This window comes from Monomorium pharaonis, chromosome 8 (genome assembly GCF_013373865.1).
Source record: "Monomorium pharaonis isolate MP-MQ-018 chromosome 8, ASM1337386v2, whole genome shotgun sequence".
Lineage (NCBI taxonomy): Eukaryota > Metazoa > Arthropoda > Insecta > Hymenoptera > Formicidae > Monomorium > Monomorium pharaonis.
Window position 1 is genome coordinate 23,648,039 of NC_050474.1, and position 17,802 is coordinate 23,665,840.

Genomic DNA, 17,802 nt, shown 5'->3' on the forward strand with positions numbered 1-17,802 from the left:
CACTTCAAATCATCCAGCTTGCAAAACTGAGTGTCAACATATTATTTAAATACAATTTTTATGCAGATATTACTGTTATATTATTTTATTTCGTTTTGCGTACGATGTCTGTTTTTTTTTTGCATGAATAGGAAATTTGTGCTTTTAAAGTAATAAAGAATAAAGAATAAAGAACCAAACCACAATTTGAATACACGTTTTTCAATAGCTTGCAAAAATCCGTCTGAGTTTTCAGGATAGCATTTTTCCTTAAATAGTCACGAGAGATAGCGTAAATTAAATCTAGTTCAAGGTCCACACTATTGAAGTACTGAAACAATCAGTTTCAAAGAAATTCACAAAATGGCCAGTTTTAGCAGGACGCGAATTTTGAATTAATTTTACTTTGTATCATTTCTTGGAACTTTTTGTTGTAATATGTTCTCTTAATAATTTTTACATTTTATGAAGCTGTCAAAAGATATCTGACTCATTCACACGCTCACTTACTCTCACTCTCTCTTTCTCCCCTTTAACCATTTTGAAAAAAGATAAGATAAAGAAACTAAATACAGATATCTTAAAGTACAAATCGACATGAAATAGTATAGTTGTAAAAAAAATATACAGAACGTATTATACATTATACATACACATACAAATATCTGTTTAAAAAACACTAAATTTGACGAGCTTGACGCGATAATAATTTTATATATGTTACGTAATTTTATAGCGCACAAGATATATATCTGTATAATAATGATTAAATAGACATTTATTTACGAAAGTTAAAGTTTCCTTTAATTTAAATAATTTGCTTAAAATAAGATAAAAAAATATGATAAATAACTTCATTGTTTAATCTGTATAGTTCTAATCTTGTATAAAACATGTACATGAACAAATAAGGAAATGTTTTAATTTGAAAATGTTAAATGACACTAAATTTACAAGTGATGTGAGCAATTAAAAGATGTTTTTGATGTGTGTACGCGCGTGTCCTTTCTACTGTGTACTCCAGCTAATCCGTGCGTTACACGTTTAATAAGTTTTGAACTTTTTAGATTTCACGAGGAGAATTACTATGTGTCATAATCCTCATCGATATTAGCAGTGCGAGCAAAATTTGACGTCGGCTGATCGCTCACACTCGGGTTAAGCTCTGTATAAAAATTTGGTCGACTAATCTGGAAGGCCGTGGGTATAGACGTGTGGAATTCCGGAACCTGCAAATGTCCTGTCACTGTCATCGCGGCCTTTTGATTTGTGAGGTTCAAATTCGAAACCACACTTGATCCGTTGTCTCTTGTACTACTGTTATTTGCATTTGTTTCAGTGCTGACTGGCAGTCCCAAGTGTTTTTGATACCTAAAGAAATATGAATTACGATTATTCACAAGTTTCTCATAGCAATAAAGAAACTCATCGAGACTCACTCTAATGGATCGGGATGCGTCGTTGTTGAACATGAAGTAACTGTGCTTGGTGCATTAGTTTGCAATGGAGCAGGAGTTTCCGGTGACATAGATATCTCGTCGTCGGGTCCCGACACATCAGGTAGAGATTTCACTAGATCCTTTAGAAAATCAAATCGGCTCTCTGACAGGATACATTGTTTCCTGCAAATATATAAGCTACATGTGACTATGCATAGAGATTTGTTTACTTTATTAGTAGATATTCATTAAACACTCTCCACTGTCTCACTATATATGAGACACAGAGGCAACAAAAGAAATGTTTATTATACCTATGAACTGTAAGAATAATCAGTTATCACTTAGAAAAGATGCAGCATCAAGCATTTGCAATAATAAGAATAAATAGCCAAAATAACTCTGATCTAAATGATGATATTGGTATTTACTTACATATGAGATGGACTTAGAGTCTTGGCATTTTTGGCACTCGTAATTTGCATGGTTTTAGTTAACAAAGAGTGTACGAACAGTTCTAGGGTCCTAGGTAAGCTTTGTTAAGAAATAATCCGACAAACATGATAAAGTAAATATATTTTCCAAGTATTTTTATCAAATCTATGTAAATTTGAAATCGTGCAAGTAAGCGAGAGAACGAGAGAGAGAGAGAGAGAGAGAGAGAGAGAGAGAGAAATTAATTGCTACTTATTTGGCAGAAAATGTGACGTGTCGAGTACTTCCAATGACACATGTGGGTATAATATAGGCCTGTTCTTTATCGCTGCACTGGTACAATAAGTTAAAATAAAACAAATATATTTTTTCTCATTCTAACTTATTGTATCAGTACAGCAATGCAGCTACCGAGAACAAACCTTATTACCTATATAAAACACCGATGTGGTCAAGATACAAAATAACCGAGAAAAACAAAAAGCGAGATATAAGAAAAGGATATAGATTATAATTGGCACCGCTTGGGCGACCTTTCCGACCTCTTCGTCCGTCTGCATAATCTTCTTGATACGACCCTGACAACAGACATGCGGGGTTTAGAGGTTATGTCGCGCGTACGCGTCAAATCGGTAGCCACGATTCGGGGAGCGGAGCATGTCTCCTCGTCGCGGTGACCGATGACCGGAAATCCGACATCGCGATCGCGCAGTTGACGAAGAGCGTAGAATTCAGATTCGAGGGTCCGCATTCACTTTCCCTCTCTCCCTGTCTGTTCTCGCACATCGTCGACGCGCGTTTCGTGACGGGATGGAAAACGGGAAAAAGGCTGGATTCCGCTCACCGCTGGAAAACGAGCGTTGTACTTTTTCTTTTTGCTGGGCATACCGTTGCCGTGATAAGTTATAACACGATACGGCACGGTATTGTACAGTGCGATCGCGAGCACGACGTCGCAGAGTGTAATACACGCACGCACGCACGCGACACGACGCGATCGCGTGCGTAAACAAACGGGGAAGAAGGGGGGAAGTAAGGAGATGGGAGGGGTGGTGGCCGCGGCGCGGAAACCTCCCACCGCCCCTCGAAGAATAGCCGCATGACCGAAGCCTCCCTCTGTCATCGGTTCTTTTTCTTTTTCATCCCTGTACACTACCGCCACTATTTTTAAAATTCGTATTACGTAGCACATCTGTTTTACTTATCGATAAAGTTATATATAATTTTAGTACAGATTCGAACCACATCGATCTTCGACCGTGCACATACGTGTACTCCAGATTTCTCTCTGCCTTCGTTGCCTAGTTTGTGAGTTTGTGACTCGCATCAGATGATTTAAGTCCCGCCAAAAGATGGTCGTATGATGAAAACACCGGTCCGAGAATAAGACCGGAGAATTTTTCAGAGTCGTTTGATGTTAAGTACGTTACAGTGGGCTTCTGTTTGATAGGAGGTTTGGAGCCTGCAATCTCCCTAGCAATTTCTAACACGGGTGATAAGAGGAAAAAATTATCACGTTAAGATGAAGTCGCAAATGGTTGTGTGACGGTTTAGTTACTCAAAGACCGAAATTTACAATTCTTTATTCTTAATTAGTTTTACGTTAATCTTCGGAATATCTCGACGACATGGCAAATCCGGGTAATAGGATCGTTGTCCTGATCGACATGGATTGCTTCTTCTGTCAGGTTGAGACCAAGTTACAACCGCACCATCAAGGAAAACCTCTCGCTGTCGTCCAATATAATCAGTGGGAAATGGGCGGGTGAGCAGGATCTGTTATGAATTTTATTTGGCCATTATATTAACCATTATATTAACCATTTAAGAATTAATTATTTATTCATTATTAAATTATTAGTGACAAATTGTGATACCATCCATTCCTATATCTATTTTGATAAATTCTGTTATTTTTCATTTATTTGACATTAGTTCTTTTTTGTATATAAATTTGAAAAGCATTGTTAAGTCTTTCATATAAAAATATTATTTTTTGACTTTAAGATTAAATATGATTGTGCGATATTTATAATTGATTGTAGGATAATAGCTGTTAATTATGAAGCAAGAAGTTTTGGAGTAACTAGGCATATGAGAGGGAAAGAAGCTAAAGAGAAGTGTCCGGATATAGTTTTAGTCAGCGTTCCCTGCCTTCGTGGAAAAGCAGATATATCCAGGTAATAATTTGCTGAATAAATCTTTATGAACATATGAATAACATTTACTTTGTACCTCAATTTATTTGGCTTTTTTTTATGTAGATATTTAAATTTGAAGTTTTATATTATATATTATTACATATTTTATCTGGCTATACTTAAATTAATTAATTTAATCATTTGTTACATAGATATAGAAAAGCTGGCCGTGAGGTCATCGAAGTTATAAAAAAACATTGTAATGTAATAGAGCGTGCTAGTGTCGACGAGGCATACCTTGACATTACAGATATTGTTGATAAGAGATTAGCCACATCTAAAATTTCTCCAAGAGAATTAATATTGTCTCTGGCAAATACATATATCGTGGGATATTCAGAAGTTAATAAAAATGACGAAGGTAACGTAAAAGTTAAATAAACTGCTGTTAAATAAACGGCTGAAATAATTTGGATGTATTGAGTGTATTAAATGCATCGTTATTCTAGAGAAAAGACGTCAAGGTCTACAAACTTGGATATTAGATTCCTTTAAAGAATTACACGACATTCAAGCTCAGAGACTCGCTGTAGCTGGCGTAATTATTGAAGAAATAAGAGATAGTATATATAGAGAAACCAAATTCAGATGTTCTGCTGGAATTGCACAGAACAAGGCTAATACTCTTTTTACATTTTCTGTATTTTGCTATGCATTATATTTCAATAATTTATATATTAAATTGAATGCTTTGATCAATTTACAGATATTGGCAAAACTGGCATGTGGATTGCATAAACCAAATTGCCAAACGATTTTACCCGAAGCAGCTGTTCCAACCCTTTATTCGACACTTCCAGTGAAAAAAGTCCGAAATCTCGGTGGAAAGTTTGGTGATATCGTGGTTGAATCCCTCGGATGTAACGTTATGGGAGATCTATTGCAATACTCCTTAGAACAATTGCAAAAGCACTTTGATGAAAAAACAGGGCAAGTTGAAGCTCTTCTCACATGGGCCAAGTCGTAAGATAGTAAACTTATAATTGTCATCTTTGACATTTTTTGTAATTGTAATTTTTCAGATTTTGGCTGTACAATATTGCTCGAGGTATAGACGATGAGCCTGTCACTAACAGATTGTTGCCAAAGTCCATTGGAGCATGTAAAAAGTTTCCTGGGAAGCAAGCCATTACTTCGTTGGAAGTGGTAAAATAAAAAAAATTAGTTTCTAATATCAATATAAATGATTTGAAAAGTTTATACCTGTAGGCTTTGATTATATAAGTATGGACTGCCAGTGCCCCATTTTTCCCATTCACTTCTGTACTGAAATCCGTAACCAACATCTCCGAGATTTAGGCTCCGCCTCATCGACCAAAGAGCGTTGTTCGTTGAATGTGAGACAAGGATAGAATGATACCCAAGAACACTCGGGTGACGTTTCTGAACGCAGCCCTAATGTTATTTTAGTTCTCCAATTTCTCAATTGGTCGATGGTGGCGCGACACATCTTAGTTATCAGTCTGAAGTTAGATACTAGCAGTCCATACTTGTCAAAGCTTGTAGGTTGTATGACAAGTCCATATAATTTCTCTCTTTCTGTCTAGCTAAAGCATTGGGCCGGAGATCTAGCAAAGGAAGTCTGCGAACGGCTTGAAGAAGATTTTGCAGAGAATCAGCGACGCGCGACGTTACTCGTGATCTCTTATCACTACTATCAGAATAGAAGTACTATATCTCAAACGCGTTCGTTTGCTTTGAATTCATATAAATCAGAAAAAATGGCGAGTCAATGCGTGGACGCTATCACCAAATCTACACAGTACCCGGTAGCATTCATGGGCATCTCTGTCACTAAATTTGTACCATCAAAAGAGAGTGGTAACTTTTTGAAATTTTTTCAAAGCGCTAAACCGAAAAACGAAGAGATTGTTACTTCAGATTCATTTGGAGATGCAATAAATTTTAATTCATCTAATTCAGAAATGAGTGAAGATTCGTCTTGCATTGTCAATAGTAAAGAAGTTTCTGTATTGAAAACTGAAAGAGAAAAGCTTCAAAAAATCGAAGAATCTTCTAAAAAATTTAACAAAAAATCAGTCGCAAAGAATAATAAAAGCACAATGAAAGGAAGTAAGAGAATCGTTAATGACTTAAATGCGAGTGCAGAGGATTCACCTATATCAAAAAGGGTTTCTAAGCTGATCCAAGTGTGCAATGAGCGTGACAAGAACAAGACAAAGAACAAACGTTTATCGGGTATGGTAATAAATAATAATGATTTCCAAGATTCATTCTTTATGAACATATACAAGACTGGAGAGAAGAAATGTTACGATAAAATGGATGGAAGCGCTGATATTGTGCAAGAATCACAGAAATGTAGGAAACAATTGATTGCAGATGAAAAAAACGTTGACGATGAGAACATCGATAATTACAATATAGATTTAATACAAGAAAATTCTTGTGAAATGCCTTCTACGAGCCACGTGCATACTTGTGTGAATAGCAATAGCGGAGAACTTACCGAGGAGAATAACGAAAGAAATTCCGTGCAAAAATCTTCTGTGCAATTACAAGAAATATTTCCAGATTTGAACAATATAGATCGAGACATCCTGTCCCTATTGCCGACCGATTTACAAGAGGAAGCAAAACTGTACATGAAATCGCGACATAGCAAACAGGAGAAGATCAAGATCGCTCAGGAATTGTCAAAGACGGGAAGAGGAAGACCTAGCAAGGCTAAGATCGCAGACAAGAGTGGCAAAAGGCGTAATCCCTTGTATAATTTCTTAATCAAAACCAATCCGGACGAACACGATGTACCTTTGGAGCGATGTGCCGAATGCGGTCAAATGATACCTGTGACAAAATTCAGTGAACACGTGGACTTTCACGTGGCGCAAAACCTATACCATGAGATTAACAAGCCTATATCAAGCAAGAACGGAGGAACAAAAAGGAAATGTGAGGACGAAGTTGTCTAAGTTACTTTCATGAAGCGTCAAACGTCAAACATCTGCGAACCTAATAAAGATTCTCAATCGACAACTACATTCCTCTCATAATCGTGTAAATGACATTTTTAAATATTTTATTATTAACAGTTTATCTACTAATCACGATGGTATTACGGTTCTATTGTGATTGTAGAAAAAATTGTAAGTTTTGTGTGTATTTTTATATTGTATATTTGTTTATAATTAAAAGCTTACATATATATGTCTTAGTTTTTATAAAATACATAATAAATAATTGTAATATATATTAACAATCGCACACATTGAAATATTGTAACACATTATATTTAATTAAAAAGTCATGTTATAAATATTACACAGTATGTGCATTTTATATAAATTATTTTCTTATTCCTGATATTAAATTTGTACTCTTATTCTTTAATTAAATCTTTAATATTTACATTGATCCAAAATACAAAAAAAATTAAATATCTTTAAAAAATGCATTATTAATATTAAAAGATAAATAATTTTTATAAATAATATATCAAATATATTTATTTAATTAGTTTATTGACTTTTCCTCACATATTCGGTAGATCTGTTCTGTTTACCTAGTAACCTTCTGTTTATTTCCTCTCCGACGGGAAAAGAAAAGAAGAAAAGATGAACAGTACAAGAAATTCAGTTAAAAAAAACAGGCTACTGTATCGCGTCAACTCGCCATAAGGGATAGAGAGGTCGTCTCCATCTGTCGCATCTGTCGTTGACACGTGCTCGACTCGACGAGGCTGCTGCTCCAGCTAAACAGTTTTGTGGTTAACATCGCAGAGGGAGACGAGGCTTACCATGGCAAAATTAGGTGAAACATTAATGAAAATGTTGCATATTAAGTTGTGAAACAATAGAGAATTATCGTACATTTAATCTGTCCTGCCTGTTATTTGGTAGAAAAGCAAAGGGTTAATTTATGCAGAATAAATAATAAATATTTTATTGAAAGATATCTGACCGTGGAACATTTGTTTTTGTGTGAAAAAAGGATGCAAAAATGAATAAAAAAGGATGTATTTTATTTTTACGCAATTGTTATTATTTTATTCATTTGTTTTTCGTTTGAACATGTGTCAATGTTTCACTTTTCAGAATATAATGACATGTCAAGTGATAGTAATAGTGGGGATGATTGGGAGGAAAACAGTGAAGATCACATTTTGTGCCTGTTTTGTACGGAAATTGTTAATGGATTTCCCTCCGCACTGCATCATATTGAGACCCTTCACAAGTTCGATCTCTGCGATTTTATAAGGAAACATATTCATGATACTTACTCATACATCAAACTAATCAATTTTGTTCGTCACAAGGAGATTTTACCGGAACAACTCAGCACGCTGGGCATAGAGATTTGGGACAAAGATGAGTATTTACATCCCGTAGTAGAGGATGATCCATGGTTAATGTATGGTAAGTATAACTATTCAGTGTTAAGGCAATTTTTTCTTCGACAATGTTATGCAATGTTATGACTTGTAAAATATTATTTTAATACAGACATCGAAGATCTTATTAACATCAAAGACGTGGGTGAAGAAAAGGAAGGAAGACAAATGTATGAAAGCAATAATGTAATTTTATCACAGACAGAGTATGAAGATATGAAAAGAACTATCAGGTTGCTCAAATCTCAGCTGAAAGAAAGTGAAACAACGTGTTTTCTAGTGAAGCAGGTATATTATATAAACATTAAATGTATTTTGATATGTAACATAACATAAAGAATATGTTTTTATAGCAAATGGAAGAGATGAAAGAGAAAGCTCAGAAATTAATATTGGGTGATGATTTGGATGAAAAGGAGAAGAATCCTCATAATTCTAACGCCGACGAAGGCTATTTCAATACATACAGTCACTTTGCTATACATCATGAAATGTTGACAGTAAGTCAATATTTCGAATAAATTTCATTGATCTGTTTAATGAGAATTTGCTATGCAATATAATATATTTAGAATTATAAAATTATAATAAGTAACAAAGATTATATTTCTAACTAAAAAACGTATTTCAAAATTTTTTGAAACAGAATATCCCATTAATGTGTAATAATGATATATTTTATTAGGATAAAGTACGAACGGAAAGCTATCGTGACGCACTATTAACAAATTCTAACAAATTTCACTATTGTGTAATGTTGGATGTTGGTTGTGGGACTGGTATTCTATCTATGTTTGCGGCAAAGTCTGGCTGCCGTAAAGTTATCAGTGTCGATCAATCTGATATGATATATCAAGCTATGGATATAGTAAGGTATATGCTCGACACAGTAAAACATAAATTGGATAGATCTCTATCCAATATTGAAGATCAAATAGAAAAAACAAACAAATGGTCTCTCTCTCTCTCTCTCTCTCTCTCTCCCCCTGTCTCTCTCTCTCTCTCTTTCTGCAATTGCTTCTTTTCTCTTTTACCACGACTGTCTTTCGTCTTTTTCTATGTAATCCTCAAGTTTCGCGTTTTATTTCTATCTTTATTTCTATCTTTTCTATGTCTATCGATATATTTAAGTACATATATTATAATAAATTATATATTATTCAAAAATTATATACAAAATTAGCTCATATTTTCTAATATTCTATATAAAATATTCTATATAAAAAATCTTCAAAGATTCTATATAAAAGAACTATAGTAATAAAATATGTTGATCAATTTTAGGGAAAACAACCTGAACGATATAATCACTTTGAAAAAGGGTCGTTTGGAAGATATTAACATAGGACTGGAAAAAGTGGATGCAATAATATCTGAATGGATGGGATATTTCCTCTTATTTGAAGGAATGCTGGACACAGTTATTTATGCTAGAGATCGTTATCTGACACCTGGTGGAGTAATTCTTCCAAACAGATGCACAATCAGTATTGTGGGAAGTGGTGACACAAGTATGCATTACGATGTCAATTCTTACAATTATCAGTTTAAGTATATTTCATGGCGAAATCTCACATTTGAAAGATAGAGTTTAAAAAATAATCATTGTGTATTTGTATATTTTTCAATTATTTGATAAGTTATTTTACAAAGTTATTGTTATTTTACACGAACTGTTATTTCGTAGAGAGGTATCTCGAGCTGGTTGATTATTGGTCAAACGTATATGGTTTTAAAATGAGCTGTATGAAAAAGCAAGTGTTACGTGAGCCCAGTATAGAGATCTGTAATGTTGATGATCTGATAACAAGCACCGCCGAGATCCAAGCCTTCGACTTGTATAAAGTCACTAAAGGCTGTGTAAATTTTACGTCGCCTTTCACGTTGAACGTGAAAAAAACGGGATCGTTAACCGCGATAATCGGTTATTTCGACATTTTCTTTGATCTGGAGAATCCGGTTCATTTTAGTACAGGTCCCCATTCTACATCAACACATTGGAAACAGACAGTATTTTCTTTAAGCGAGCCCATTAGTATAACTGAAGGTAAGTCATATATTTAATTCTAAATTAATTTAATATACAGTTAATATTATATTTATCTTGAATGGCATTTTAAATTAATTATGATGATATTAAATGTATAGCTAATAATTAAATTACACATAATTATTATATTAGATTTTTTAACACATAATAAATGTAATTATAATATTAACTGTTATATTGTAATTTTTTAATGTAATGCGATTGTAATTTTTTTATACTACTAAACATTTATTATGACAATTATATTACTTTATTTCAAATGACATTTTAAAATACTTGTATTTATTTTTCTTGAAGATAATTATAATTTTACTTTTTTCAATTTTCTAAATTGGCTTGTATCATTGACTATTATTTTTTTCATCAAACTTGATTGTTTATTTATCTCTTTAAAATAATTAATAAGAGATTAAATGACAGAGAAAAGTTTACGTCTCGCAGTATTTTCAAAAACCTTCAGAATTATTATCATTATTGAAAAAAAAACATTTTTATAGAAACTTACAAGAAATAATATAATTCAATTTCCGATATAATTTTGTTTACTAGATAAAGTAACTAATTATTTTTTTGGTCGTCGATAAAGTGCGGCTCTGTAGATAAAGTAAATTGTTACTAAAATTTAAATAAATTTTAATCGCACGTTACTTTTGCAATTTTCTATAACATGTTTGTCTAATAACAATATTTTTTCTCGATTTTTCGAGAATATTCAGAAATTTAATTTCTTATGTTACTTTGTCAAGTATTTTGGAAAGAGAGATAAATTGACATAAGTAATACAGATAACAATTAATTCGAAATTATACAATTATTTATATTTAAATAATATATATTTATATATATTCTCCTGTTTTATAGGTGAAGTTATAAACGGCATGTTGAAATGCCAAAGGCACGATAAAGATGACCGAGGTTTAATGGTCGTTATTCATATCAAAAATTTTTGTCAGACGTATTTTTTGGATTAAACTTGCTTATTCCAAGTAACGAGCTAATGATAGTCGCATGTGCCAAATTTTGGGAATAGGGTCCAGCTGTCACGTAACAAAGCTTCGATTTTCGTAAAATGTTCCTTTCCCGAATAACATATCGCTCTTAAGCTCTATCTCAATTACTATTTCCAATTAGAAATCTACAGATTTTATAATGTCCGTTTACTTAAACGGAAGATCTAACTTAGGCGTTTTGGAAATTTAGGTCATTCATTTTTATGCTAGAACCATACATATATTATCATATTAATATAAAATACTTTTTCTCTTTCGCAAGCGAGATATAGGATACAGTGCTTTTCTCTTGAATATTTGTGGTAATTACGAAGTAATCATTTATCTAATAGTTATTTACATTTGTGCCTTTTAATGGTAGCGATTTATATACATATATTGTTCATTTGTTGCGACAATGATGTAATTCGAAAAAGATTATTTTTTAGTTATTTGCAAAGAAATAGAGCTCTATGTAATATACTAAATTTAATGGTATTTCTAATTTAATTATCCTTTTGGTTATTAGTTATTAGTTTTTTTACATTTAGTTTTTAGTTATGTAGCTATTACATCAACATCGCATTCAAAAATTATATTTAAAAATTATACAAGATTGTAAATTGATTCGTAAAATGTTCAAACTCATTGTCTGGAAAACTTTGTTTCTTGAGTTATATTATTGTTGCAATAAGTGAATGATATTGGATCACTGTACTAGTTAATGAACAAATAAGAAATTAAATCAATCAAATGAACAAACAACCACAACTTATACAATTAATAATGTAATTAAAAATTAAAAAATCATTTACTAGTTCGACAACCAGTGCAGTGATACATATATCTCTCTAAACGAATTATACATTTACAAAATCAATTTTAAGAATTTTTGCATGAACAATAGAATTTTAATCTTATAGCTGATTACATTATGCTGACCGCGCGAGAGTGTAATGCCAGAGAAGAACGAAAAAAATAAAAATTTATGAAAAGAGAGCAATGAAATGAAATGAAATGAAATTCGTAAGAGCTTTATAGACACAGACAACGATGCGTAGATTCGCCTGATTCAATTTTTTATATAGAATTCTAAGAAATACTTGGCGATCTACTTGACGAAGACTTCGTCAAAGAAGTTTTTGCTGCTTACGCTAGAATTTTTCTCTAAACTTGAATTCGTTGAAATCTATTGTTGGCGATGTGATGCCGTCGATGGATGTGACGTTTCGATTGTCCGATATTAATATTACGCGAATTTCCTGCCACTTTTCGTGCGTATGATGCATACAAGAATTACGCACCGTATTATCGAACAATCGTTCTCGCCACCGAATTGAAATAGCAATCAAACGACTAATGCGATTCTGTGATACGACAAAAAAGATAGCTATAGTGTTCATCGAGAGAACGTTGTACCGGTGATATATTCTCCGCAGTTATTTGCAGTACACAAGGACAAAGTACCTATACTGCGCTATTGTATAAGTACGTATAATTTGCTGAAATAGCTGAATTTTGATCCGATTTGACCTGCATGCAATTGCTAAATAATTATAACATCGATGATCTTTTGAAATATATGAAAATGGAAATAAATCTTTAGAGTATTACAGACTTCTAAATCTCTTGAATTATTTCTGCACCTCATCCTTGCTCCGTTAGACGTACAGAATTTTAAGTATCAAATATAACATAGAAATTAAATATTAAATATTAAAAAATTTTAAATATGTGATGCAACATATAAAATATTATAATATAAAATTAATATTAATTAAACATAAAATTAAATATAAAGCTTTTCCTGATAGACAGCTCTAGACATCGTCCAACAAAAGCACAAATTTGTATTGCTATTTGTAGAATTTATACTTAAAGGAAAACAAGAAATTTATATGATTAAACTGTAGACACGAAATTTGCGCATTTATTTATAGAAAAAAGAATAAATGGATTTTTCAGTTCTTTAGATGTTATTTTTAAAATATGCTATATTTAAAATGTAGATAATTAACTTGTAAAAAAATACACAAAATTTATTAAAATTATAGGTTTTCTGTTATTAAAAGACAGGCATGAAACAGATCCGAAATTTTCAAATTTTGGCACGATTTCGTGATTTCTAAAGAAAGCACATTTTGGCCTAATTTTTTCTGGGCACTTTGCTCTATTTAATTCAAATTATCCGAGTTTATCACAGTTCCACATTACTAGTAAGAAGTACCTTAAATAATAGAAACTATTAATTTTTTTTTCTAAAAATCGTAGGTATCGTGCAATATATATCTAGACAAATAAATTAACATTCACCTAAGCTCAATTTTCTTACTAGAGAAGGATGGCAACCTATGTATATGTAGATGTATGGAATAATCTGCAGCGGTCAAAGAAGAACGCGTTATCGAATTCTCTGCGTAATAAAAACGATGTTGCTGCCTATAATTACGGAGGATGGGCATGCCGTCGGTCAAAGATAAGCGGACGTTCACCGGGCTCGATGGCGACGGCGACGTGACATACAATCATATGTTTGTTGGCAGCAAACTCGTCCATGTTCATCCGATATCCCGACGGCGCGAATAACGCGCTCGCGAGCTGTGGATACCGGCGGCGTCGGGCGGCAAGAGGAAGCGCGTGGCACGTATGTTTAATGTAACTCTATCCAATAATGCACGTTCTGGCCTAGGGCAACCGAATGCGGTCCCCTTCGTGCGCTCGGCAAACATACGCGGAAGGTAGGGCAGGACCACCTCCGTCTCCGTGCGGATGGACACACGCGTGGACGTCGCGTTCGGGCACGCGAAATCATCCCCTGTAAAAGTATTCGTTTAACCGCGTAGCGTTATGATTGTTACGGCATTCGTCTCTATCTTTTACGCTAAACAGAAATCCTACTTTTTTCCTCTTCTCTCAAAGACGCTTGAGTGTCTCGTGGATCGAAGGATCGTAATTGCGAGCTCTGAAGAAGGCTTTGTCGATAGCAAGTTGACTTGATTGAGGCAAACAGAGCAGTTTTGAATTAAATAAATTTTCCTGAAATATCCTGATTAGAAAATTATTGTTGAGATGCGAACCACGGTTAATTCTATATATGTACTAAAATATTATATTTATTTAAGATGTATAAATCTAATAACCCGGTAGGTATTAAATATCTCTCTGCATCTTATTTTGTATGGAAAATCGACATTCAATCATATAAGTCGAGACTCTTATATTTTTAATAAATTTTGTACTGCAAATTAATTTTTTATATTTTAAATATAAATAACATCTAAATAAAAAATTCTGTCTATTTCTTTCCTTAAAATTCGCTTTTTTAATTTGATTACAAATCTCTCGTTTCTCCTTAATTCCTCCTTAATTCCTTGTATCACGAGAGAAAATCTCCTAAGCAGAATTTACACTTGGAAATTTTGCAACAGCGCAGATATTTATTTTTTTTTATATAAGTAAGTTTGCTTAAAATTATCAATTTTTTAAAAAGATTTTATATTCTTGTTTATACATATATGAGACGATTGTTGATTTGACACTAATTTTTCTTTCTGTGTGCAACCTTATTGACAAAAGGTTTTTTAATTCAACTTTCGTTCGCGGGAAACTCCGGAGAGATGCACGCGCGATACCCTCTCTCACCCCCTCGTCACTCTCTCTCTCTCTCTCTCTCTCTCTTCGTCATCAAGGAACCGTTAGTCCTTGAAGGATACAGGAGTGAGGGCGACCGCAAAGTAATAGCCGTCGTTTAGGGCCCAGTACGGATAAGGAGCGTCGGTAGAGAGTTATGGGAAGCGGGACGAGACAACGGGGGGTGGAAACGAGAGAGCGACCGAGGCTGGGAATAAGGGTGGCTTGTTGCGTAAGCCGATTAGAGCATCACGGCAGTCACTCCTGCCCCGTGCAACATGGTGGCACATGGCCTCTTTCTGTCTCCTCCTCTTCCTCTCTCTCTCTCTCTCTCTCTCTCTCAGGTTCTACCGGGTGTTCGCCGAGCGGAGCGCCAGCGGAGACACATTAAAATCGCATAAAATATGCAGAGCTATCCTCCCTCCCCGATCCCGTTCCCTCCATACCAGCGGACGAAAGTACTCGCCTACATCCGCGTAGGCAAAAAGCTTACTCGCTCGTCCTGGAAGCTGTATACTATGTATATATCTCTCTCTCCCTCCCCGATACAGTGTAAGGGAGGCTAGAGCGTTCCGCTTTTGCGAGATATTTAGGAGATCCCTCTGTCGCGCTTCTGCAATGGCTGGGAAAATCTTGCTCCCATCTCCTTCTTCGTTCGGAAGATCGGCTGGCGGTGCCGATGTGATTGGGAAATGTCTCTATAATAGTATTGGGATAGTTTGAGAACAAGAAGCACTTTGGCAGTAAAATGATAAGATACGTGCATCTCTACTTTTAATTGCGCTTCATTTTAAATTCAAATTTAAAAATTCAATGTCTATAATCGATATGATATGTATATCTTAGCTTCCTCATAGATTTCAAAAATTAAGTGTTACAATTGAGCAAGTTTCCGGATCTTCCTTGCAATTCTTCTCAGTATCGCAAGAGGGATTATGTATATTCACAAAAATAAATCTATCAGCGATTAAAATTTATTAACATATTGAAAGTTCAAATGCTTAAATCCGCAGATCTAAAACAGAATATTATAATGTCATAATGTTGTCAAAATGTCATTAAAATGATTCGTAACTGATCGAAAGATAATTTTTAATAATTATTTTGACGTTATAATAATCTTTTATTCTGCTCGAGATATTGTATTTGTTTTTCTCTTGATCTCAGATCGTATAATTCGTAATTTTCTCGTTGGTAAAATATGCAACTGAATTCTTTGACGATTTAACGGTTGCGCACGACCTGGACGTAATGCATTAGCTCGCTGTACAATTCCGTGGCTGAAAAGCGCAAACGTGTATCTAATGTCGCCTGTCCCGCGGGTAATCTGAGCAATGTATCGCACGAGTATTTTCTATATATATAAAATTTGAACACACACACACACACATACATGCGCGCGCGTTCCGCGAAATGCATTCTGTACACTGCGCGGTAGCGCAACACGTGGCAAAATGTTTCGCCATCGATATCAAATAATCATGGCAAATCCGCATCGACTACGGCCACTCGCTCGCTCGGCTCTCGCGTTAATGCCTATATTTTACATCCGTCCGTATTTAGTTCGAATAACGTTTGGCGGATAATAATGGACCATTTGCCACTTGTTTTCGTTCGCCCGCCGGAATGATTACGCCGGGATACGCGTTGAAATTTTACGCTAGCAGAGCAAGAGAGATGGAGGCAGGGAGAGAGAAAGAGTCAGAGAGGGAGATTACGCAGGGCAAATGTACTACGAACGGATTTCCGGATACGTGTTGCAATATTTCCCTCTCCCGGATCGGCATAATAATATAACTGTGCCGAACACAAAAATATGGGGAGAGAGAAACAATCGAAGATCGAAGAGATCGAAAATAACAACTAATTCCAACAAATATAGAACATCGTAAATAGAATATATATTAAAAATATAGGCATAAGAAGAACTGCGAACAACGTATGCAGGAAAAAAAAGAGATAAGAAAAAGATAGTCCTTTTCTTAAAAAAAAAAAATAATTTTTGTAAATAAAATCTCAATTATATGTATAAGCTCCAATATACTTTTTCCGAACTTTTCGCGTGATATCAGAAGATAATGATCGATGACAACTGGGTCCTCGACGAAGGCGTCAATCGGTTTTTCGAGAGGGTAAAAATGACGTCTTCTCGAGCGCATTTCAACAGCTCCATTCGTCCACTTGTCCAATTATGACGTGATTGTCCTCTCGGACTTGGCCCATCTCTCGGGGGTGCAGATCGAACGTCGCATCGGTACGACCTCTGTTCATGTACACGCTTGTGCACACACACACACACACACACGATGCATACCACAGGCTCGGATCGGCGCAACGCCGGTCAACGTCCATCAGCGTCGCGGAAATATTTATGGCGATTAATCGGCGGACGTGGCTGCGGCCTGTTAATTACGTAAGAAGATCAACGGATTACGACGCTGCAGCGCTTTTCGCGAGATGTCTCCTTAGGACGGACGTCGGTGTCTTGTCGATGTCGCCTTCTCGTCGAAAAAAAGGAAATGTTGCACTCTTTCCTTTCTTGTTCTCGACAGTTAGTGAGTTTTCGTCCAAGTTTCAGAAAGAAATCTCACACAGAGAGGAAAAAACTATTGAACAGAAATATCACCGATTTTTCTAAACATTTTAAAGAATAAAAACATCATTCTTGTTGATAAATGTAAATTCCTTTATGACAAAACTTTTCTATTGAAATTTTTTCTTAAGCGAC

The 17,802-nt window shown here is 34.6% G+C and overlaps 3 protein-coding genes across 9 annotated transcripts; 2 read left to right on the top strand and 1 right to left on the bottom strand.

The window, feature by feature from the left end:
• Positions 1–393: 393 nt before the first annotated feature.
• Positions 394–3,072, bottom strand: LOC105832947. The gene is made up of 5 exons (XM_028189874.2): positions 2,698–3,072; positions 2,359–2,431; positions 1,854–1,947; positions 1,419–1,601; positions 394–1,350 (listed from the first exon to the last, which is right to left on the bottom strand). Exons 1-5 carry the CDS (start codon positions 3,043–3,045, stop codon positions 1,065–1,067), a joined length of 984 nt encoding a protein of 327 aa, XP_028045675.1. The 5' UTR covers positions 3,046–3,072; the 3' UTR covers positions 394–1,064.
• Positions 3,073–3,457: 385 nt separating this feature from the next.
• Positions 3,458–7,220, top strand: LOC105832946 (DNA polymerase eta). Of its 2 annotated transcripts, XM_012674293.2 has the most exons (7): positions 3,458–3,618; positions 3,899–4,033; positions 4,207–4,415; positions 4,504–4,670; positions 4,761–4,984; positions 5,077–5,200; positions 5,602–7,220. In XM_012674293.2, exons 1-7 carry the CDS (start codon positions 3,482–3,484, stop codon positions 6,985–6,987), a joined length of 2,382 nt encoding a protein of 793 aa, XP_012529747.1. In that variant the 5' UTR covers positions 3,458–3,481; the 3' UTR covers positions 6,988–7,220. The 2 variants fall into 2 exon arrangements, with proteins under 2 accessions (XP_012529747.1, XP_012529746.1); XM_012674292.2 differs by having other exon boundaries at positions 4,504–4,984.
• A 256-nt stretch (positions 7,221–7,476) lies between these two features.
• LOC105832960 (protein arginine N-methyltransferase 1) lies at positions 7,477–13,069 on the top strand. Of its 6 annotated transcripts, XM_036291091.1 has the most exons (9): positions 7,477–7,825; positions 7,967–8,026; positions 8,110–8,430; positions 8,518–8,693; positions 8,759–8,905; positions 9,091–9,278; positions 9,690–9,916; positions 10,093–10,452; positions 11,317–11,426. In XM_036291091.1, the coding sequence occupies exons 3-9, from the start codon at positions 8,121–8,123 to the stop codon at positions 11,424–11,426; spliced, it is 1,518 nt and encodes a 505-aa protein (XP_036146984.1). In that variant the 5' UTR covers positions 7,477–7,825; positions 7,967–8,026; positions 8,110–8,120. The 6 variants fall into 6 exon arrangements, 5 of the variants coding, with proteins under 5 accessions (XP_036146984.1, XP_036146981.1, XP_012529767.1 ...); XM_036291088.1 differs by having other exon boundaries at positions 7,967–8,430; XM_012674313.3 differs by lacking the exon at positions 7,967–8,026.
• Positions 13,070–17,802: the final 4,733 nt, after the last annotated feature.

Bases quoted from the DNA above. Each gene is read 5' to 3' on its own strand.
- LOC105832947 (XM_028189874.2), bottom strand. From the start codon at position 3,045: ATGTGCTACGTAATACGAATTTTAAAAATAGTGGCGGTAGTGTACAGG. The intron at 1,948-2,358 runs ATATCCTTTTCT...AACAAAGCTTAC, and splicing joins AGCGGTGCCAATTATAATCT to CTAGGACCCTAGAACTGTTC. The intron at 1,351-1,418 runs GTGAGTCTCGAT...ATATTTCTTTAG, and splicing joins ACGCATCCCGATCCATTAGA to GTATCAAAAACACTTGGGAC.
- LOC105832946 (XM_012674292.2), top strand. From the start codon at position 3,482: ATGGCAAATCCGGGTAATAGGATCGTTGTCCTGATCGACATGGATTGC. The intron at 4,034-4,206 runs GTAATAATTTGC...TTTGTTACATAG, and splicing joins GGAAAAGCAGATATATCCAG to ATATAGAAAAGCTGGCCGTG. The intron at 4,416-4,503 runs GTAACGTAAAAG...TCGTTATTCTAG, and splicing joins AGTTAATAAAAATGACGAAG to AGAAAAGACGTCAAGGTCTA.
- LOC105832960 (XM_036291088.1), top strand. From the start codon at position 8,094: ATGTTTCACTTTTCAGAATATAATGACATGTCAAGTGATAGTAATAGT. The intron at 8,431-8,517 runs GTAAGTATAACT...ATTTTAATACAG, and splicing joins TGATCCATGGTTAATGTATG to ACATCGAAGATCTTATTAAC. The intron at 8,906-9,090 runs GTAAGTCAATAT...ATATTTTATTAG, and splicing joins TACATCATGAAATGTTGACA to GATAAAGTACGAACGGAAAG.